Raw genomic sequence first — 23,683 nt, 5'->3', positions numbered from 1 at the left:
GGAGGGGTAGGTAAGTTCCAGCGGGAATTAACCACCGCATGCTTGAAGGCATCAGGAACAGTTACAGTGGAAATAGGTTGAGGATGCAATGGATAGCAGGAATGACAGTATGTGAGATGGGATCAAGAGTAGGGTCAGAGGGGCATGTAGTAGGCTTGGCCAAGGACAGAAGTTGTGTGGTTTCTTCTTCTGTGATTTCAGAGAAGAAAAGTTGGCAGAAGTTGAAGGAATGTCAAGAGGGTGGTACAGGGCAAGGGGAGGAGGGTCAGAAGAGGAAGGATATGCAGGTTCTACCTGAGATGTTAGGGTGAAGGAAGAAGGGATGGTGGGAGCTGGAAAGTCAGGAGAATGGATAGTGGAAAGGGGGGAAAGATGTGACTGCAGCAAATTCATGGATTAATTCAGCTATCTTCTGTGGAGAGAAAGGAGGAGGGGTCAGAGGAGGAGGTGCTTTGAGAATGAAGTTCAGCGTGGCAAAGAGGCAGTAGGGATTGGAAGGAAGGGAATTAGTTAACTGAATGTAATAGTTTTGCTTGGTCAGCATGAGAGCAGAATTAAAGGAAGTCAGTATGTATGTAAGATTTAAGCTAAAGGCACTTATTGGAACATATAAGTATCAGATACTGGGAGTGAGCTAAGGCTGAGGCTTAGCATGCCTGACAGCGGGAAACAGGGGGAGCAAGGGTGTTTAGTGCAGAGGAGAGAATAGAGTTGTACGACGAGACAGCCTTGTTGACAAACTTGAATAACGTAGTGGAGAAGAGGTGAAACAGTGGAGGAAGGATTGAGGGCATGAAGATTTCAAAACATGCTGGTGATGACTGGGCATGCTGAGGGGAGGGGGAGTAATTATGAAGGCTACAAGATGATCAGAGATAGGGAGCAGGGTGGTGGAAAAGTTAAGAGTGGGAGTAGTTGGGGAAGAAGACAAGATCAAGGAAATGGCCATTCCAGTGAGTAGGAGTGGTGGAGCATAGATGGAGGTCAAATAAAGAGGTTAAGACAAGAAACTTAAGACATATATGTGTCGGGGTGGGGTGAAATCATCAGTATGAATGTTAAAATCCCCAAGAAGGAGAGAGTAAGATAATGCATCAAGGAAGACGGAAAGCCAGAGTCAAACTCGGTGAGGAAGGAGATTTGTCAGGAGGGGGGGGGGGGGCAATATATGACTGCTATCCAGAGATCTGCAAGAAGAAGTGAAGCCCAATACCTCTGCCTTGATCAGTAGGGCGTAATGTATGGGAGAAGTGGTAGCCCCAAGGGAGAGGGCAGAGACTGCAGTAGAGTCCGTAGGGTGAATCCATGTCTCAGAGCAAGCAGGTGAAGGAAATGGGAGATAGAGGTTGTGAATGTAAGGTAGTTTGTTGGGGGCAGAGTGAACATCCCATAGGGTGCTTGAGAAAGGGAGAGAGGAAGGACTTAAGGGGAGGAATAGAAATAAAGTTAGGACGGTTGCACCTGTGGTGAAGCATATGGTGTTGAGGCCCAGGGTTAGGAGTGATATACCCTAAGGTGAGCAGGAGTAGGAGAGTATGTCGAAGCAAAGGAGAATAGTGACAACAATTATGAAGATGAGAGGTGCTAAAACAGAAAGGAGATGGATGAAGGGAGAGAATGTTTGAGCTTGAGAGCTGTGAATAAGGTAGATGACAAGATGGCTGATGAGAGGATAGGAGAAGGATAATGAGGACTATTGGGGTGGAGTGGAAGGGGAGAGTGAGTATGAGAAACTGAAAGTGAACTGGAACCATAAGGAGAGGAATAGAGAAGGAAACAGTAACATAAAGAATGTAAAGTAGTGAGAAAAGGGGTGTGTGTTCAGGAGGCGCAGGAAGAAATACACTAAGGAGCATGTGCTCCTTGTTTGTGTTTCTTTGTTGTGCGCTAGCAGCTCATGCTGCCTAGAGAGGGCTTTGTTTAAATATATGGCAAGGTTTGTGGGGGGTCACCTGAGTACATGATTGGGAGGGGCTACAGCCAGGCAGTAGTAAGGCACCACCAGTCTGAGGCTGCAGGAGGCGGGGTTACAGGCAGCAAGAGAGAGAGGAGGGGGCTGCAGAGGTTAGTTTGTAGTCACTCCTGAAAGAGATCAGAGGATAGCATTTATTAGAGTGTAGGCTGGAAGGGAAAGCAAAAGGGACAGGGCCAAGAGATTAGAGCAGACAGGGACAGAAGAACTTAAAATGGGCTACTGGCCTAGGGTTTCCATATTTTCAGCAGTAAAACACATGGCCCCTTCCTGTTCCAACCCCAGACCCACCCCCACAAAACCTCCTCTCACCTTCCCTGACAAGCTCTGGCTGTGTCTGGAGCACCTAAAGCATGCGCGGATGTAACATAGTAACATAGTAGATGACGGCAGATAAAGACCCGAATGGTCCATCCAGTCTGCCCAACCTGATTCAATTTAAATTTGTTTTTTTTTTTGTAATTTTTCTTCTTAGCTATTTCTGGGCAAGAATCCAAAGCTTTACCCGGTACTGTGCTTGGGTTCCAACTGCCAAAATCTCTGTTAAGACTTACTCCAGCCCATCTACACCCTCCCAGCCATTGAAGTCCTCCCCTGCCCATCCTCCACCAAACGGCCATACACAGACACAGACCGTGCAAGTCTGCCCAGTAACTGGCCTAGTTCAGTATTTAATATTATTTTCTGATTCTAAATCTTCTGTGTTCATCCCACGCTTCTTTGAACTCAGTCACAGTTTTACTCTCCACCACCTCTCTCGGGAGCGCATTCCAGGCATCCACTACCCTCTCCGTAAAGTAGAATTTCCTAACATTTTATAACTAATATCATGTGTGTGACATCATCCGCATATGCTCAGAGGCCCTCTAGATGCGGCTGGAGTTCATCAGGGCTTTCCAAAACCCGGACAAACTGCCGGGTTCTGGAAAGTCCGTCTGGGAACCCGGACATGTCCTGGGTTTTTCTGGATGTCTGGTAACTCTTTCCTAACTTTCTACAGGAGGAATGAGGAAGCCATTCAGAACAGAAGGAAAGTTTGAAAAGGGACTTCACTCAGAGAGGGCTTTGTTTAAATATGTAGCAAGATTTGTGAGGTCACTTGAGTGCTTGATTAGGAGGGGCTAGAGCCAAGCAGTGGTTAGACACCAATCTGAGGCTGCGTGAGGCAGTGCTACAGGCAGCAAGAGAGAGGAGGGGGTTGCAGAGGTTGATTTGTAGTCACTCCTGAAAGAGATATATGCTGTGCTGTTTACACTGTGGTGGATGTTTTTATGTGATCATTATATAGTACTGTTAACTAGGGGAGGGAGGGGGGAGGGAAAGTCCCCCGACGCAGCAGTGGTCCTGAGCCACAAACCCGCTCCCCTCCCTCAAAACCTGAAGCACTAGAAGCGGTAGCAGTCCTGAGTCGTGAACCCCACCTCACTTCTGACCCAAAGCACCAGAGTGGCAGTGGATCTTGAGCTGCAAACCCTCCTACCTCCCTCCCTCAAGCACCCAAGCCCTGAAGTAGCTGAGACGCGAACCTCCCCCCCCGCCCCGCCCACCCTGAAGCACCAGTGCAGCAGCAGTTCTGAGCCACAAAGCCCTGAAGCAGCAGAAACAGGCGGAGTTCCTGAGCCACAAACCCCCTTGCTCCCTCCCATACCCAAAACGGCAGCTGGTCAGCAGGAGGCAGCGCTCAAAACAGGATGCTCACGGCCATCCCTGGCAGGGCCTTTCCTCTGATGTGTCACTTTCAAAGTGTCAGAGGAAATGCCCTGCCGGGGCTGACCATGAACAGCCAGTTCTGAGTGCTGCTTCCTGTTGACTGGCTGCCGCTTCAGATAAGGGAGTGAACGAGAGGGTCTCAGGACCGCTGCCGCCTTCTGTTTTGTGGCTTGAAGGAGGGAGGGGGCTTTGCGGCTCAGGACTGCTGCCGCACTGGTGCTTTGAAGGAGGGGGTGGAATTGAAATCTGTGTTAGACAAGGTTTCTAACACTCTCAATCAACCAGAAAAGTTACCTGCCAATCCCCATGGGTGCTGGATAACTGAGATTCTACTGTATATGCTTGTTGTATTGTGTGTGTTTTATTTGTTTTACTGTGACCTGTTTAGACTGCATAGATCAGGGGTATCCAACCTTTTGGCTTCACTGGGCCGCACTGGCCGAAAAAAATGTTTCTGGGGCCACACAAATGCACAAACACTGCAGCAAGACAGAGGAGGGAGCCAGCAAGACGGTAAACACCCGGGGACAGCAGAGGAAATCACTGCATCGCCCTCAACCGGGGCTGCACAAAATACTTCACGGGCCACAGGTTGGACACCCCTGGTATAGATAATGCATGATATAAATATGATAGATTAAATAAATAAAATGTTGTACTTAGCTTTAACAAACCAAGCTGTTTGTATAGTTATGACATGATCACACATATACATACTAATTTATGATATTAGTTATAAAATGATGAAATTGAAATTCTGCTGCATAGGTATATAATTTAAATGCATTGCCATAAGTTGGCTAACTTAGAGAACATGAATCATTATCAGAAAACCAATAACACTAGCTTAGTATAGCAAGCCATGAGAATTGATGCTTTGTGCATTAAGCTGTGATAAGTAGGTATATTATTACTGTCAACTATATATATTTGAAAGTTCTGACATGTTCATTTCTCACAGAATTTAGTACTAGTCCTGGAATTTTCTAGGCTTCTGTTGATATTTTTTTGTTTTTGTTTTTTTGCTAAGGGGTAAATCCCACCATTGTAATTGTTGAAAATCTTTCTTATTGAAATATAACCCTTCTTTAGCATAAATGATCAAAAAGTCAGCTATTTGTAATACGTATAAAGTAGTCAACACCAATAAAGGAGAAAATGTTATTTTTAAAATATATTTGCTTGCAATTAAGTAATGTGCCCTCTTAGTGTTAGGCAAATTGTATGTGGCCAGTTTTTATTGTTGTATATAAGAAATATATAAATTGTTCCTGTAGTGTGATTTACAGAGTCACATACATAAAATTATAACAATAACTCTTCCAGTGGACTCAAGTGTTGGACCAGCAGATTGAGCAGGCAAGAAAAGTGTGGATGGTTAGCTGTGAGGTGGAATCCACATCCTTCACATGCATACATGTCCTCCCCTTGGGTACTACTATTATTTCTAGAGCAGTGTTCTTCAACCTTTTTACACCTATGGACCGGCGGAAATAAAAGAATTATTTCGTGGACCGACAAACTACTAAGACTGAAATTTTTTTTAAAAAACCATCGCCGCCCCGTCCCCGCGAGGTCGGTCCCACAAACCATCTGATCCCATCCGCACAAGCCTCAAATAGTTATGATTTTATATTGAACATATTTTATTAAAGTATAAAAAGAAACAATATTCTATACAATTGTCATTTTATAAATACAAATAATACAGGGCGAAGATCAACAAAACCCCTGTCTCCCCTCCCCTTCATATATATCCCCTCTACTATCAAGAAAACTGAATAAGCCAAATTATTACAGAATGCTACACAAATATCATGTAACAGAATACCACAGTCACACATGACAGGAATGGTGTTAGGGGAGTGGAACTAGGGCAACTGCCCCTGGTCAGAGAGAGCCCTAAGCCAGCTGGAAGCTAAAGAAGCACTGCCTGGGCTTTGCATTCCCCAGTTATGTCTAGCAAGATGCATATTTCAAATCTGATATATTTGAATCACAAGATAGAAATAAAATTATTTTTTTCTACCTTTTGTCGTCTCTGGTTTCTGCTTTCATTGCCTTTTCACTCTCTTCCAGCCAGTGTCTGCCCTAAGAACATAAGAATTGCCACTGCTGGGTCAGACCAGAGGTCCATTATGACCAGCAGTCCGCTCACGCGGCGGCCCTCTGGTCTAAGACCAGCACCCTAACTGAGACTAGCCCTACCAGCGCACGTTCTTGTTCAGCAGGAACTTGTCTAACTTTGTCTTGAATCCTTGGAGGGTGTTTTCGCCTATAACAGCCTCTGGAAGAACGTTCCAGCTTTCTACCACAGAACTTCCTTACGTTTGTACGGAATCTATCCCCTTTCAACTTTAGAGAGTGCCCTCTTGTTTTCCCTGCCTTGCAGAGGGTGAACAACCTGTCCTTAGCTACTAAGTCTATTTCCTTCAGTACCTTGAATGTTTCTATCATGTCCCCTCTCAATCTCCTCTGCTCAAGGGAGAAGAGGCCCAGTTTCTCTAATCTTTCGCTGTACGGCAACTCCTCCAGCCTCTTAACTATTTTAGTCGCTCTTCTCTGGACCCTTTCGAGTAGTACCGTGTCCTTCTTCATGTACGGTGACCAGTGTTGGACGCAGTACTCCAGGTGAGGGCGTACCATGGCCCAGTACAGCGGCATGATAATCTTCTCTGTCTCTTCAGTCCAGCATTTGCCCTTTCCATTCACTATCTGTCTTTCCCTGCCATCTCTCCTCCTGCCCCCCCCCCCCCCAATTTGGTCTGGCATCCATCATCTTCCTTCTGTTCACCTCATGGTCTGGCATCTCTGTCCTTCCCTCCCCCCTGTGATTTTTAGCATCTCTCTCTTCTCATTTCCTCCACTCAGATCTGATATCATTCTCTGCTCTCTCTTCCCTTTTCTTCTCTGGTCTTCCTTCTCTATTTTCTGCCTCCATCTAAATTAAATTCTTTCTTACTATTTAGTCCCGTTTCCCTCTTTTCACTGTGTCTATCCACAGCTTGTCACCCCTTTCTCTCACCCCTCCATTATCTTACTATTTTCTTCCCCCTTTATTTATCTCCTCCTTCCATCCAGTATGTGTTCTTTCCTCACTTCCATTCAGCATCTGCTCTCCCCTCTCAACTGACATCCATCTGCCTTCTGCTCTCTCTTCCTTCTTCTCACTTCCATCATCTGTCCCCTTCCCTCTCTCATCTCTTCCATTCCATCATCTGCCCCTTCTCTCTCTCTCTCTCCCCCCCCAACTTCCATCATCTGCCCCCCTTCCCCTCACCTTTGCGGGTCACTTTCTTTCCCCTGAAGGTGGCTGATGTCAGAGGGGAAGCTTTGGCTGAGCAGAACCGCTTGCAAGGAACAGTGGAACTTACTTGATTGATGTCGATGCTGGGGCCCGTTGCCGTTTGAAGGAAAAAAAAAAAGAGACCTGCAAAGAGGAAGGGAAACCTCCAGGACAGCTGCTCTTTGCCCTCCTTCAGTGGCCCAAGAGTCCAGACCAACAGCGGCAGCTCTGTGTACTTTTAACTTCGGCACAGAGCTGCCCCTAAGCAGTAGTTTAGCGCGGTTTCATGAGGTAGCCTCGGGGCCTTTGCTAGGCCGGCCCGCTTCGATGATGCGATGTGGGCCGGCCTAGCAAAGGCCCCGAGGCTGCCTCATGAAACCGCGCTAAACTACTGCTTAGGGGCAGCTCTGTGCCGAAGTTAAAAATGTACAGAGCAGCCGCTGCTGGTCTGGAGGTGCGGAGACAAGGCAGGAGGCCCAGCAAAGGCAAGAGTCCCGGCACAGCGACTGCAACAGGAAGTTGCAAGTCAGCTGATGCCGCCTTTCGTTGCGGCGGGGACCGAATCCTTCGTGGACCGGCAAGATTTTTTTGCGGACCGACATCGGTCCGCGGACCGGCGGTTGAAGAACTGTGTTCTAGAGCATTACCAAACACATGCAGCGCTGTACAGAGTTGCTCAAATGAACTCGTAATCTAATCAATCAAGACAGAAAAACAGGGTAGGAGTTACAGTTAGCAGCGATGGTTAAATTACTAGTTAGGGTAGTGAGCAGAGAGTAATGGGGATTAGGGTTAAGAGTTGAAGGCTATTTCAAAAAAGTGGGCTTTCAGCCTACTTTTGAACAAGGGAAGGGGCGCAATATGTGGATTCAGGTAGTTTGTTCTAGAGATGCCCATTGTTATCTCAAACTTTAAGCTCACCTCAGTTGTCTCGGTACCCATGTAAGCATAATTTTCTTTTTACTCATCAATCACCTAAAATATCTAAGGAAAGACTTAATCATGCTAGTATTAACCCAGAATTTGTGCAGAACTATTTTCAGTGGTCCTATAGTCTTCCTGTGAATGTTAATTGCTATCTAGTAATTCTGCCAGCACATTTTGTGAGGGCACTACAAATCATTGTGACAGTTATTGAAGTGTGTTTCCAGCAGGTTGGTGCTACTAAGATGATACTTTTCACCAACCTTGATTTTATTACTTACATGAAAAGCTTATTGATGTCAACACAAAAAAGGAGAAAAGAATGCTATACAAACCAAAATGTAAAAAGGAACAGAGATAACCAAACACCCCTCAGAGAAGTGGAGTGGGGGGAGGGGGGGGTTTCCAATGTGATTCAGCAACATTTATTAGAATAAAACATGTTCATAAGATTCATGAAGAAGTGATCCAACTTGCACTGTTCAGCATGTTTGCCTGCATCAAGAGTCCACCATCACCGGAATGTACATGAATGGTAAGAAATCCAATTGCTTAAAAATTAAAATTTGACATACATAAAGCACAATAGGAACTCTAAACCAAAGTGTCAGATGGCACTGCTCCCAGCAATAAACATTGATGCCTGCATGGAAATTTCTATCACAGTACTATATATTTGAAATTGTACAAAATCCAATATAAACATAGTAAATGACGGCAGATAAAGGGCTAGATTCAGTAAGCCCACTGATCAAGTCCCGACTCCTTTGCGACCCGATTTTCTTCCAACCTGATTCACTAACCTCTGTTCCGATCATCCTCTGATCTGCGCATGCAAATGAGGGGGAACTGCATTCAAATGTAGGCAGGCAGCGATTCACTAAACATATCTGGAACACTGACAAGGCATGCTGATCAACAGTAGAAACTACTGCTGAGGACCAGTCTCTCACTGTTCTCCAAATGCATCTCCTGCTGTCTGCCTGGATTCTCTTGCTCTCCTGCCTTGAATCTCCTCTTGCCGCCCTGCTCTCGCCCAAAATCTCTCCTGCCTGCCACCCCGACTCACTGCTGTGCTCTTGCCCTGAATCTCTCCTGCCTGCCGCCCCGACTTGCCACCCTGCTCTCGCCCCAAATCTCTCCTGCCTGCCGCCCTGACTCTCCTGCCCTTCCCCGCACTTCGAGCCCATAGTTTTAACCCACGGGTTTTAAGTGGGTTAAAACCACGGGCTTACAAAGAAAAAGAGAAGCAAAAAAAGTAATTAAAAAAAAAAAGGCTGTAAGCAAATGCAGACCATCTACAGATGATCTGCGCATGTGTTAGGATCGCTATTCAGCGATACCTGCAATCGGCTGGGGGCGTGATTCCGAGCATCCTCATTTGCATGAGCACGTGTCGTGAATCAGCCACCCGGATCGGATCGGTAGGTCCATTTAGTGAATCCACTCCAAAGACCTGAATGGTCCACCCAGTCTGTCCATTAGTTATACTCATTAAAAATACATGATAAAATTAACTACTCTCTTTTCTTTGATATTTCTGGGCGATAGACTAAAGTCCACCCGGTATGGTCCTAGGTTCCAAATGCTGGAGTTGGTGTCCAAGCTGACTCCAGCCTATCCAACCATCCTGTTGTTTGCAGGATACCTACCGTAATTTTTACCATTCATTTTCTAGTTAGAGATCTTCTGTGTTTATCTAATCTAATCTAATCCTTAGGTTTGTATACCGCATCATCTCCACATTTGTATTGCTCGACGTTTATCCCACACATTTTTGAATTCCGTCACCACTTCCCTCATGAGGGCATTCCAGGTATCCTCCACCACCCTCTCCATGAAAAAGAATTTCCTAAAATTACTCCTAAGTCTTCTTCCCTGCAATCTTAATTTATGCCCTCTAGTTTTACCATTTTCCTTTCTCTAGAAAAGATTTGGTTCTTCATTAATACCTTTCAAGTATTTAAACATCTGTATCATATCTCCCCTGTCTCTCTTCTCCTCCAGAGTATTTAGGTCTTCCAGTCATTTCTCATACTACTTTTGGTTCAAATCTCTTACCATTTTCATTGCCTTCCTCTGGACTACTTCAAGTCTTTTTATATCCTTCACCAGATATGGCCTCCAAAACTGAATATAACTGAAGTGGACACAAATTTGGCCTCCCATCTTCTGCTGGTTACTCCTCTTTCTATACAGCCTAGCAACTTTCTGGCTACAGCCACCGCCTTCTCACACTGTTTAGATGCCTTTAGATCCTCAGACACAATCAGTCTAACATCCCTCTCTGTCTGTGCTTATCAGCCTCTCACCTCCCAGGGTGTCCAACCTTTTGGCTTTCTTGGGCCGCATTGGCCCAAAAAAATGTTTCTGGGGCCGCGCAAACACTGCAGCAAGACAGAGGAGGGAGCCGGCAAGACGGTAAACACCCGGGGCAGCAGAGGAAAACACTGCATCGCCCTCGACCGGGGCTGCACAAAATACTTCACAGGGCCACAGGTTGGACACCCCTGCTTTAGATCATTCTTCTAACTTTTGCAGATCTTTTTTCATGTTTTCCACTCCCTCCAGGGTGTCCACTTTGTTACAGATAACCGCGTGAAACCATCCGGTGTCATTCTTTCGTATCCATCTCAACTTCAGTCCTTCTACACCAGCATTCTTCAATGCAAGACTTTGAGGGTCAATGGCTGTGCCCATTCATACTCTGATTTTTCCCTCTCTCCTTAAAGACTGACATGGGTAATCCGCAGGAACGGAGCCAGTGACAAATTCTGTCAGTGTCATTCTCTAGTCCTGAGGATCTCTAGCTGCCTCATCTCCTTCAAATCTGATGCTCTAGCTTTCTGAGATTGTGCCTGTTCCCTGAAAGCTAGGTGCACTTTGCAGTGACTGCACTCACATGTTTTCTCTTCTAACACCTTACATCAGAAAGCTCTGGGATACACATCAGATCTTGTTAGAAGGATCTAAGCCTTTGATTAGTGATATATTGAGGTTTTGCATCAAATAACTTTGTATTCTGCTCTCCACTGAACAGTAAGCCACTGGTGCTCCAAGAAAATAGTAATAGTGTGGTAATGAGCCTGCCTTCATTGCTAATATGGTTGCAGTATAACCTTCTCAAGGTCTTCAAATGAAGACTTTGATATAAAAAAATTGTAAGGTTATCTGCCTTGTAAATAAAAGCATGAATCGGTGCATTCAGATAGTCTTGAGTCAGTTACACCCCCTCTCCCCTTTTTTTTTCTAAATGTACCATAATTATAAATATTTTACTTGTATCATTAATTAAAACACAAGTCTTAAAACAGTGCTTTTTTGTTTTATGCAGTACTGGCAGAAATAACTCTCTCTCTCAAATTGGTTGTTAAGGGAACTTTCTTAAAATGTAGATTATTAAAATTAGTTTCTTTTCTGGTGGTAAAGGCTTAGCCGTTGACTGCAGGTGTTGAAACAATATGTTATAATGACTTAAGTCAGTGAGTGATAGTGATAAATGTATTTCCATTATTTAAAAAAATTGTACCGGTAGCTTATGCGTCTGTGTGTTTAGAGAGAGGTCTGAAAATTTATATTTATATTTCTTTCTCGTGTTCAAATACCTAGTTTCCCTGGAGCTCATCATCTCTGTCAGGTTAATCAATAGGCACCGTATGGCAGAGGGTCAGTAATCAGTGTCATCGTGCCTTTAAATCGCGTTGAAAATTTGCTTAAAGCCTGAGCCAATTAACATCGAGATGATGAATGGATGGGTAGATGAGAAGAGCCTGACGCTTAGGGGCTTTGTGAAAGGAGATGCTCAGCTGTTGAGCAGCAGACACCAGCGAATAAAATCAGCCATTCATATGAGTTTAGTCCACCCACTCTTAATGATAATGTCAATCTAGCAAAATATACACACATTGGAGTTGTCATGAGTTAATAAATCAAAGGAGTTTGTCAAAGGCATTCAGATAGATTAACGAGGCAGCAGCAATAACAAGTCAAATTTGCATAGAGAATTGCCCAAATCTCAGTAAATTATGATCGTGTTTTTCATTTGATTATTTGCTAATGTCTCAGGAGGGAGAATGATTATATTAGCATGCAAAATCTACTCTAGCAGTAGAAATTTGAGGTATAGAGGGTCTGGCACACTGTGACAATCAATCAGTTTCTGCATAGTAGCATAAAAACAAGGCTTTGAAATGGATGCTTTTTTCCCCCCTGTTCTACTCAGCCAAATGGTTCAGCTCGACAGAGGTTTTATATCGCTGTAACAGAGTACTGAATTGTGCCTTCAGGCAGAATATAGTTTTGCTGCTATAACCAACCTATCCATCTGCCAACCAGATTGGAATTCTTCTATCCAAGGCTTCTATTAACCCCCACTGACAATTCCAAACAGGATTAAGGATTTTGAAGCATGAAAATATTTGGGCTAGCAGCATGTATAAGCACCTTTTGTTTTGAAAATGTTGCTGTGCTGCTTTCCAGTGCTGGATGAAAGCACGAGAGGGAGAGAGAGAATATTTATTACCTCTTTAATGGAAGTAGAAGGAAGTGAGAGAATGGAGAGGGTTAGTATGTTCTCTGTAAGAAGCCTTGTCCAGTTTAATAAATTGCTCCACAGAAGGGTTGAGTCTGTTTTCAACAAAATGACAACATTGTTTAATGTTTTAGTAGTTTGACCACTATGATTAGGATATACAGAGTACTGTAGTTGCTGATTTAAAAAAAAAAAATCATATTTAGTGCCATTAACCCTCTGGGAGCATTTCAGGTTCTCCGTTAGACATTAGTCTGTAAAATTGAAATATCTTTTAAAAGGGACACTTATCTTGATATGTACCTGAGAAGTAGGAGAAATATGACATAATTTTGCCCTGAAATACTATTGGCAGAGAAGGTTTCACAAAATAAAATGTGTATGGCTAAGAAAAAATATATAATTGCTAGTGAGGTCCTTGTAATTTTGGGTTAAACTTATATTAAATGGCTCAGGATATGGAGGTACCAGGAGCTAGTGGTATGTTGTATGGTACATTTCAACCAATTAAGTCACTTGCTTTCTCAAGTTACAAAATACAAATCATGGGTATTGACTGACAAATATACTGTAAAATTGGGTGAGAATAGAGCTTTTGTTTCAGATGGGTTTTTTTAGAAGGCTGGGAAAGGGTGAGGGAGCATGGAGAGTGGAGTTTCATGATGAGACTGTTACTAAGAACATGGACTTCTCAGCTCTTACACCTCATTCTCTTGCACCAGCCAACCATGACAGTGAATCTCAAAGAACAGACAAACCCCCTACTTCACTAACTATAGCTTGAAATCTCATGTAAAGATCAGGCTTGGTGTCTTGGTGACAGTTCTGTGTTCTGCCATGCAGAAGACCTTGGTCAAGTTTTCTAGTCTCCAGGATTGGGGGTGATGTGGAGGCAGTATTTACAGCCCCTTGGGAAAAGGAATCTATACCATTGCTCAGTAGTGATACCTACTGATTTAATTTGGATTGAATTTAATTTCACTTTATTATGCCCTCTTTCACACAGCGGCAAGCATTACAGCATCAATGATAATTATAGTCAACAGTTCAATAAACTCATATTCTCAATTTGTTCCTCATACACAACTGCTGTTGGGAGATTTCAACCTGCCGGATGCGGACTGGAATGTTCCTCTGCGGAATCGGAAAGAAGTAGGGAGATTGTGGATGCCTTTCAAGAGGCTCTGCTCAGACAAATGGTGACGGAACCCACAAGGGAAAAAGCGATATTGGATCTGGTCTTCACAAATGAAGAGAGTATCTCTAATGTTCGAGTGGGTGCTCACCTGGGTAGTAGCGATCATCAAACGGTTTGGTTTGATATAACGGCTAAAGTGGAGAGCGGCCACACGATACTTAAAGTCCTAGATTTCAAACGTACGGACTTTAATGCAATGGGAAAGTACCTGAAGAAAGAGCTGTTAGGATGGGAGGACATAAGAGAAGTGGAAAGACAGTGGTCTAAGCTGAAAGGAGCGATAAAAATGGCTACGGACCTTTATGTGAAGAAAATCAATAAAAACAAGAGAAAAAGGAAGCCAATATGGTTCTCCAACCTAGTGGCTGAGAAAATAAAGGCGAAAGAGTTGGCGTTCATGAAATATAAAAAAACCCAAGAAGAGGAGAGCAGAAAGGACTACAGGGTGAAACTGAAAGAAGCCAAGAGAGAGATAGTTTGGCGAAGGCACAGGCGGAAGAACAAATGGCTAAAAATGTAAAAAAGGGAGATAAAAATTTTTTCAGATATATTAGTGAAAGGAGGAAGATAAAAAATGGAATTGCTAGGCTAAAAGATGCTGGGAACAAATATGTGGAGAGTGATGAGGAGAAAGCAAATGTGCTAAACAAATACTTCTGTTCTGTGTTCACAGAAGAAAATCCTGGAGAAGGACCGAGATTGTCTGGCAAAGTTACATGAGAAAATGGAGTAGATTCTGTGCCGTTCACGAAGGAGGGTGTTTATGAGCAACTTGAAAAACTGAAGGTGGACAAAGCGATGGGACAAGACGGGATCCATCCCAGGATACTAAGGGAGCTCAGAGAGGTTCTGGTGAGTCCTATTAAAGACTTGTTCAACAAATCTCTAGAGACGGGAGTGATTCCTGGGGATTGGAGGAGAGCGGATGTGGTCCCTATTCATAAAAGTGGTCACAGGGATGAAGCAGGAAACTACAGGCCAGTGAGCCTCACTTCAGTTGTTGGAAAAATAATGGAAGTGTTGCTGAAAGAAAGGATAGTGTATTTCCTTGAATCTAATGGGTTACAGGATCCGAGGCAACATGGCTTTACAAAAGGTAAATCGTGCCAAACGAACCTGATTGAATTTTTTGATTGGGTAACCAGAGAGCTGGATCGAGGACATATGCTAGATGTAATTTACTTGGATTTCAGCAAAGCCTTTGATACAGTTCCTCATAGGAGGCTGTTGAACAAACTTGAAGGGCTGAAGTTAGGACCCAAAGTGGTGAACTGGGTCAGAAACTGGCTGTCGGACAGACGCCAGAGGGTGGTGGTTAATGGAAGTCGCTCGAAGGAAGGAAAGGTGACTAGTGGAGTCCCTCAGGGTTCGGTGCTGGGGCCAATCCTGTTCAATATGTATGTAAGTGACATTGCTGAAGGGTTAGAAGGAAAAGTGTGCCTTTTTGCAGATGATACCAAGATTTGTAACAGAGTAGACACCGAAGAGGGAGTGGAGAATATGAAAAAGGATCTGCAAAAGTTAGAGGAATGGTCTAATGCCTGGCAACTAAAATTCAATGCAAAGAAATGCAGAGTAATGCATTTGGGGATTAATAATAGGAAGGAACCGTATATGCTGGGAGGAGAGAAGCTGATATGCACGGACGGGGAGAGGGACCTTGGGGTGATAGTGTCCGAAGATCTAAAGGCGAAAAAACAGTGTGACAAGACAGTGGCTGCTGCCAGAAGGATTCTGGGCTGTATAAAGAGAGGCGTAGTCAGTAGAAGGAAGAAGGTGTTGATGTCCCTGTATAGGTCATTGGTGAGGCCCCATTTGGAGTATTGTGTTCAGTTTTGGAGACTGTATCTGGCGAAAGACGTAAGAAGACTTGAGGCGGTCCAGAGGAGGGGGATGAAAATAATAGGAGGCTTGCGCCAGAAGATGTATGAGGAGAGACTGGAAGCCCTGAATAGGTATACCCTAGAGGAAAGGAGAGACAGGGGAGATATGATTCAGACGTTCAAATACTTAAAGGGTATTAACGTAGAACAAAATCTTTTCCAGAAAGGAAAATGGTAAAACCAGAGGACATAATTTGAGGTTGAGGGGTGGTAGATTCAGGGGCAATGTTAGGAAATTCTACTTTACGGAGAGGGTGGTGGATGCCTGGAATTCGCTCCCGAGAGAGGTGGTGGAGAGTAAAACTGTGACTGAGTTCAAAGAAGCGTGGGATGAACACAGAAGATTTAGAATCAGAAAATAATATTAAATATTGAACTAAGGCCAGTTACTGGGCAGACTTGCACGGTCTGTGTCTGTGTATGGCCGTTTGGTGGAGGATGGGCAGGGGAGGGCTTCAATGGATGGGAGGGTGTAGATGGGCTGGAGTAAGTCTTAACAGAGATTTCGGCAGTTGGAACCCAAGCATAGTACCGGGTAAAGCTTTGGATTCTTGCCCAGAAATAGCTAAGAAGAAAAAAAAAAAAAAATTTAAATTGAATCAGGTTGGGCAGACTGGATGGACCATTCGGGTCTTTATCTGCCGTCATCTACTATGTTACTATGTTACTATGTATGTAACAATGATTCTCCCCAGCCATTATAGAAAACTGAGATGCACCTCTAATCATGACACAATAACCCCCCCAAAGAAAGTTCATTTTTTCTCCCATTTTTCCCCCATTTGCTCTTGAACAACCGATTTAGTTCACTCATTCAAGTGTGTTGTGATTTTTGTAGTGACCTGTGATGACATCAGTAGATGGGAGACTAGTCCAAACAGCCAATACAAGGCAGTCCAGCATATCAGAAAACAACTGAAGAGTTTTAGGGATGAGTCTCTTCCCTCAGCTCCTTTAGGTCACAGCAGGCTGAAGTTTCCTTTTCTTACAAATGGCTGCAGATTTGTGATGGGCTGCAGTGATGTCAAATGATTCTGCTGAATGCCTATCAGATTTTGGATGGCCAAAAATTTGGCATTGTAGTCACTGGGTATGTGGGGTAGGGATTTACACAGTATGGGAAATCACCTCAAGTACAAGGGCTGATTGAAAAGTAATGAGCTTGCCTCTGTTTTTCTTTCCAAGAAGTAGACTTGACAACGTTGTGCTGGTTCTTGTGAAGCTCACTAAAGAACAAATAACACTGTGGAGTGGTCGATGTCACAAGGATGGTCCTAACTTCCACAGCAATGAACCTTGGTACCACAAAAAAACAAAATATCCAAAACCAAACAATGTGGAACCAGATCCTGGACTTCCTAAAGTTAAAATGGTATGGTTTATTAATGTCTATTTCAAATTCAAAAGTCACAGTGTAGTAAAAGCCAAACCCATTTCAGAAAAATAAAGTCACTTGCTGAAATCTGATGATCAGACCCTACACGGGCCGTGTTTCGGCAGTATTTGTCTTCTTCAGGGGTCCTTTGAAATGCTTGAATGCAGCACCAGATAACTTTTTCATAGATGTTTCTGTGATGATGCTGTTTTTTTAGCTGCATTCAAGCATTTCAAAGGACCCCTGAAGAAGGCAAATACTGCCGAAACACGGCCCGTGTAAGGTCTGATCATCAGATTGCAGCAAGTGACTTTATTTTTCTGAAATGCATTTGGCTTTTACTACATTGTGATTTTTGAATTTGAAATAGACATTAATAAACCATACCATTTTAACTTTAGGAAGTCCAGGATCTTGTTCCACATTGTTTGGTTTTGGATATTTTGTTTTTTTGTGGTTCCAAGGTTCATTTCTGTGGAAGTTAGGACCATCCTCTTCAAGACATCATTCTAAGCGTGCCTCCTCACGTTGGGAATACTCTTCCTTGAGGTCGCCCCTGAAGGAGCGTACTGCTGCACCTGTGACCCAACATCCTTTGGTCTCGGTGCCTATGTTCGAGGACATACTTAAGGCTATCCTTACATCGCAGCTTTCCTCGGTGGTGAGCCAACTGGTCCAGACCTCGACGTCTTTGACCTCGGTCTCAACCCAGCCCCGGTCTGACCAGCCTGAGCGTCCTTCTCTTGTATCTGGGGGGCATATCTGCAAGACTCTCAGGGTTCCCTCAAGTGATTCTTCGTCCCTGGAATCAGGGCCTGTGACTTTCAAGAGGCCCGTGCAAGGGACCCGTTTTTTGTCTGCTACTTTATCGAGGTTTGCCCCTTCTAAACGGCTGCGGTCTTCTCCGCCCCTTCGGGGCAGGTCTACAACCGCGAAACCTTCCAGGCACACTTTTGTCCTTGAGTTGGACTCTTCTGTGCATTCCCCCTCGAGGTGGATTACCGCCTCTCAGGGGCCTTCTTCGAAGACGGTGGAGTAATTTTCCTTTGCCCCATCTTCTCCAGGGCTCCGCCAGGTGGCCCCTCGGACTCCGGGGTCCTCCCCGACCCACCTGATGCGGGGTCGTTCCTCGACGCCTCCAAGGCACTTTAGTCGAGCCTCCTCGATTTCCCATTCGCAGGACTCTGAGGCTCCAGCATGCTATTCGAGGGAAATTTTTCTTTCTTTCTCTGCTGCCCCCAGATCTCGATTGGGGTCTCCTCAGGAGGATGAGTCTTACATAAGAAGTGCCTCTGCTGGGTCAGACCAGAGGTCCATCGTGCCCAGCAGTCCACTTGCAAGGCGGCCCATCAGGTCTAGGACCTGCGTAGTAGTCTTCTATATGTACCCCTCTATCCCTTCAATCCTTTTTTTTCCCCTACCTTATCTATATCCTTCTAACTGTACCCTTCTTCATCCTATATCTTCCCTATCTATATCCTTCAATAATTTCTTCTTTCAAGAATTTATCCAATTTCTCTTTGAAACCCTGTAAAGTACTCTGTCCTATCACACCCTCCGGAAGCGCATTCCAAATATCCACCACCCTCTGAGTGAAGAAGTACTTCCTGGCATTGGTTCTAAACCTGTCCCCTTTTAGTTTCTCCGAGTGCTCCCTTGTTATTGTAGTTCCCCGTAGGCTGAAGAATCTGTCCCTCTCCACATTCTCAATGCTCTTCATGATCTTATATGTCTCTATCATGTCTCCTCTGAGTCTCCGCTTTTCCAGGGAGAAGAGCCCCAGTTTTTCTAGCCTGTCTGCATCTGAAAGGTTTTCCATACCCTTTATCATATGTGTAGCTCTTCTCTGGACTCTCTCAAGTATCGCCATATCCTTCTTCTGGTACAGCGACCAGTACTGAACACAGTACTCTAGATGAGGTCGCACCATTGCTCGATACAGTGGCAGGATAACTTCCTTCGTTCTGGTCGTAATACCCTTCTTGATGATACCCAACATTCTGTTTGCTTTCCTTGACGCTGCTGTGTATTGTGCTGATGGTTTCTTTGTGGTGTCCACCAGCACTCCCAAGTCCCTTTCAAGTTTGCTCTCCCCCAGTACCAACCCCCCCATTTTGTAGCAGAACCTTGGGTTCTTTTTCTCCACATGCATGACCTTGCATTTCTCCACATTGAAGCTCATCTGCCATTTATTGGCCCACTCCTCCAGCTTGTTCAGATCCCTTTGTAATTCTTCGCAGTCCTCTACTGTTCCTACCCTGCTACAGAGTTTGGTGTCATCCGCAAGTTTTATAACTTCACACTTCGTCCCTTTTTCTAGGTCATTAATAAATACATTTAACAGCAGCGGTCCGAGTACTGACCCCTGCGGAACACCGCTTGTGACCTCTCTCCAGTCTGAGTAGTGGCCCTTCACTCCTACCCTCTGCTTCCTGCCTGCCAACCAGTGCTTAACCCATCTGTGCATGTCGCCTTCCACCCGGCTGTGCTCGCTGGACCTCAAAGAGGCGTACACGCACATTCCGATACACCCGGCCTCTCACCGGTATCAGATTCCGGGTGGGGGATCTCCATCTCCAGTATTGTGCTCTTCCCTTTGGCCTGGCAGCCTCTCCGAGGGTTTTCACGAAATGTCTCGTTGTGGTAGCTGCGGCCCTGTGTCTCCGTGGCCTGCAGGTGTTTCCCTACCTCAACAACTGGTTGATCAAAGCGTCCTCTCACCACGAGGTTCTGCGAGCAACAAATCAAACCATCTTGCTCCTTCAGAGTCTCAGCTTTGAGGTGAACTTCCCCAAGTCTTACCTCTGTCCGTCTCAGTCTCTAGAGTTCATCAGAGTGGTTCTGGACACGGTTCGTCTCCGCTCCTTCTTGCCTCGGCCTCGTCAGGAGGCCCTTGTTCGTTTATGCCAGCGGGTGGCCCATCTGTCCTCGGCTCCGGCTCAGCTCCTGATGGTCCTCCTAGGTCACATGGCCTCCACGGTTCACATGACTCCTTTTGCCAGACTTCATCTCCGTATTCCTCAATGGACTCTAACATCCCAATGGAACCAGGATCGGGATCCTGTCTCTCGACTCATTGTCGTGACTCCTTTGTTGAAGAAGTCTCTCCGTTGGTGGATGCTTACTTCCAATCTTTCCAGAGGTTTTCTGTTTCATGCTCCTCCTCCGCAGAAGGTCCTCACACGAATTCGTCAGCTTATGCTTGGGGGGCTCATCTGGACGGTCTTCGGACTCAGGGTCTTTGGTCCAGTGCTGATCCCCTTTGTCACCCACATGTAGAGAATATCTGCCTGCTGTCCCTGGATAACACCTGTTACGATAAGTAACTGTGCTTTAGGGGGGAGGGTCTGGAAGTTAGTGATGAGAAAGGGGGAATTTGTGGAATTATGTTTTTTTTAGGGATTTCTTGAATAGTATGGTTTTTATTTCTTTTCTGAATTTCTTATAGTCTGAGATTGTTATCAGCAGATTGGAGATTTGGTTGTTTAGTTTGGCTGCTTGAGTGGCTAGGAGGCTATCATATAGTTTTTTTCCGTTTAACTTCTTTGATTTGGAGGGTGTATGAATGGAGTGTGAGTTTTCCTATGTCTGGATGAGGAGGTTTAGATGAGGCGGTTGTTTAGATAGGTTGGGCTGTCTCCATTTATAGTTTTAAATAGTAGGCAGTAGAATTTAAATTGTATTCTTGCCCGAATTGGAAGCCAGTGAGTGTTGAGGAAAGCTTCTGTGATGTGGTTGTGCTTCTTCAACGAGTAGATGAGTCACTGAGCTGTGTTTTGAATTGTTTATAGTTGTTTTGTCATTGTTGCAGGGCAGGGGAGATAGAGGATGTTGGAATAGTCTAGTAGGTTTAGGATTAGTGATTGTACTATGAGTTGGAATTGTGTTCGCTTGAAGAATTTTCTGACTTGTCTTAGGTTTCTCATTATTGCGAAAGATTTCTGTATTGTTTTATTTATTTGTGGTTGCATGGTGCAGCATCTGTCTATGGTCTGTGGTAAAAGTACTTCCCAACATTATTCCTAAGTTATATTTCCTCTAGTTATATTGATAGTGTGGCCTAGTGTAGCCTCTGATTCATTTAGCTTATTTGGTACTGGTTACTTGTAGAAATAATAATGATGTGGTTATGCAACAGCTATCCTTACTTTAATTATCCTCAAATTTTGTAAGATCATGCACTTCTACACACAGTTCTATTCCTAGCAATTATCTTTCACCAATAGGAGGTATTTACAAGTACTGCCATCAGTCATTGATGAGATATCTATGTGACACTAATGATTTTTTTCTCTGTGTTCCTATTGTCACTATTCTTATAAACATCTTTTATTATAACGTGTAATATTCCAAAACCATATGTTATATTTTTAGTAATCCTATCTACTGATTTTTATTTTTAAGAACAAAAGATCTAGATATAAACATCCTTTTGATTAAAGAGAAAATGTGACTTCCAGCTATCCTGTCTTTAGTGAGTTTAACCCAATTGCTAACAGTGGGACATGTTCAGGATACCTTGTAATAGCATGCTATTGACGCTGTTGTTGGTGCTGTATTGGTTTTTCTCAAGCTGTGCAAGACGATATGCACTTTGCATTTTTCAGATTTTGGTTTTTTTTTTCTAACAACATTGACTTTAACACCTCCTTTTCCCCCTTGCCCTTCACCTCCAACGACCCACATAAAAATAATTTCTTATGTTCTCTAAAATTATTCCTAATGGGTACTCCTAATCAGATTTAAACTTTTTGTTAACTGGTCTTTTTGATTTTCCTACGTGTATAATAATATCTTTTTACCACCTAAACCTACTTTGAAATAAGTATACAATCATATCCCTGACATCAGTGGACCACAAAATCAGAAATTTCAAAAAGTTGCCTTTTTTGTTAAAAAAAAAGTTAGTACATAAAACATGATTAAATCTTATTCCTTTTTCACAGAATTCCTCAGAGAGAGAGGACTGTATAAATGATGAACCCCCTAGGAAAATTATACCAGAGAAGAATACACTTAGACAGGTGATGTATCCATTTTTTCTTTTGGATTTTTTTTTTTTTAGTAGTCATAATATCAAAGCTTTTTTGGGTGGAGGTGGGTGGCTGTAGAACTGTGAGAGGCCAGCCCCAGTACTTCATTGGCAGTACTAAGCAATGCCCTGCATTAGAGAATGACACGGTGGCAGAATTCATCACCATTCCCGTTCTGCAGATATCTGCAGGAAGCCATCCCGTGTCATTCTTTACTGTCTATCTTAACCTCAGTCCTTCCACACCAGCATTCTTTAATGCAAGGCTTTTGAAGGTCAGTGGATGTGCCCATTCATTCTCTGATTCTTCCTTATCTCCTTAAAGAATGACATGGGGAAGATTTCCCGCAGTCACCATGTCATTCTCTACTCTGCAGAGGACCTGAGTTTAATTTTCAAGTTATGTCTTCTACTGCCAGGGCATGCTGGAATTTCTGTAGAGCAGGGTTCTCAACCCAATCCTAGGGGCACACCTAGCCAGTCAGGTTTTCAGGATATCCACAAAGAATATGCATAAGATAGATTTCCATACAATGGATGGTAGTGCATGCAAATCTTTCTCTTCTATATTCATTGTGGGTATCCTGAAAACCAGACTGGGTTGAGATCCACTATTCTATGGTGCTGAATTGGGAGCAGTTTCATGAGGCAGCTATTTTTGTCACTGACTGAGCATGGGCAGGAGCAAGTAGGACCGCTCCTGCCCCGGCGCTGCCGCTAGACCACCAATGAAACCAGGTAAGCCTGGGGTCTTTCCTCTGGATCTGGGAGGCAGTTTGTGATGCCTGATCAGAGAGGGAGGGGGAATAATGTCTTTTTTGGCTTGGGGGGGCGTGCTGAAGGTATTTTTTATTAACTTTTATTAAAACCAAAGAAAAAAAATTAATGTCCAATCATCCAGATTTTTTTGATTATCTGGACTACCCTCTGCTAAGGTTAGTCCAGATAATATATATATATAAAAAAGCAAGAAACTGTGATACTTTTTTGTTCAGATAACCTTTGGGGCTCATAATCGAAACGGAAATACGTCTAAAAACCGGCTTAAATCGGCACTTAGACGATCAGTGAGACAAGTCGTCCAAGTGCCGATAATCGAACCGGGTTTTAGACGTATCTAAAAATGACTTAAGCCTTCACAGTGCTGTAGTACGCCCAGAGCTAAAAGGGGCATTTTAGGAGGAGTGGTGAGGGCGAGATTTGGGTGGGACCCAAGTCGTACTGCATGTGTAACTGAAAGTTTTACAACACTGCCTAGACAGAACTTGGACGATATGACTTAGGCCATCTAAAACCAGGTCTAAGTCCACAGAAAGTATCCAAAGTGACCAGGTAACCACTGCAGACACAAAGTACAGACCCCCACAAACTGCCCCAGTGATCACTGCCCCCCCCATAAAACTCATAATAACTTTACATATCTGCCTGCAGAACATCAGCACCTGGCAGCCTGACATTGGAAAACCTAATAGAGCTGCACAGAGGTGGCTTAAGTGGTCTTGGAGGTGGGTTAGTGAACTATGGAGAGGAGAACCCAGGCCCATAAGCCACTCTATTCACTGCATTCATGGTGAAATATGTGCACCCCCCAAAAAAACCCCAAACCTTTTTGTACTGCCATATAAGTGGCACCTGCAGCCATAAAGGCTATTGGGGTGGTAGATAGGTGGGACTAGTAGGTTCTGGGAGTATTTTGGGGGGCTCACCATGACCTATAAGGGACTTGTAGTGAGATGTTTATGTGGCACCCTTTTTGTGAAGTTCACAGCAGT

General features: G+C 44.1%; 1 protein-coding gene across 25 annotated transcripts in view; it reads left to right on the top strand.

Annotated features, from left to right (window-relative positions):
• The window catches only part of BTRC (beta-transducin repeat containing E3 ubiquitin protein ligase), a 488,395-nt gene that overhangs the window by 209,120 nt on the left and 255,592 nt on the right, over positions 1–23,683 (top strand). For 22 of the 25 annotated variants that reach the window (XM_033943124.1, XM_033943120.1, XM_033943122.1 and 19 more), the window contains one exon: positions 21,826–21,903. The exons of the other annotated variants lie outside the window; for them this stretch is intronic. In XM_033943124.1, the coding sequence (XP_033799015.1) occupies positions 21,826–21,903 (78 nt within the window). The remainder of the gene's footprint in view (positions 1–21,825; positions 21,904–23,683) is intronic. 25 annotated transcript variants of the gene reach the window in all.

The sequence above is a fragment of the Geotrypetes seraphini genome, chromosome 4 (assembly GCF_902459505.1).
Source record: "Geotrypetes seraphini chromosome 4, aGeoSer1.1, whole genome shotgun sequence".
Classification (NCBI taxonomy): Eukaryota; Metazoa; Chordata; class Amphibia; order Gymnophiona; family Dermophiidae; genus Geotrypetes; species Geotrypetes seraphini.
The sequence above is the reverse complement of the archived record's forward strand: the minus strand, read 5'-3'. Positions and strand labels throughout refer to the sequence as shown.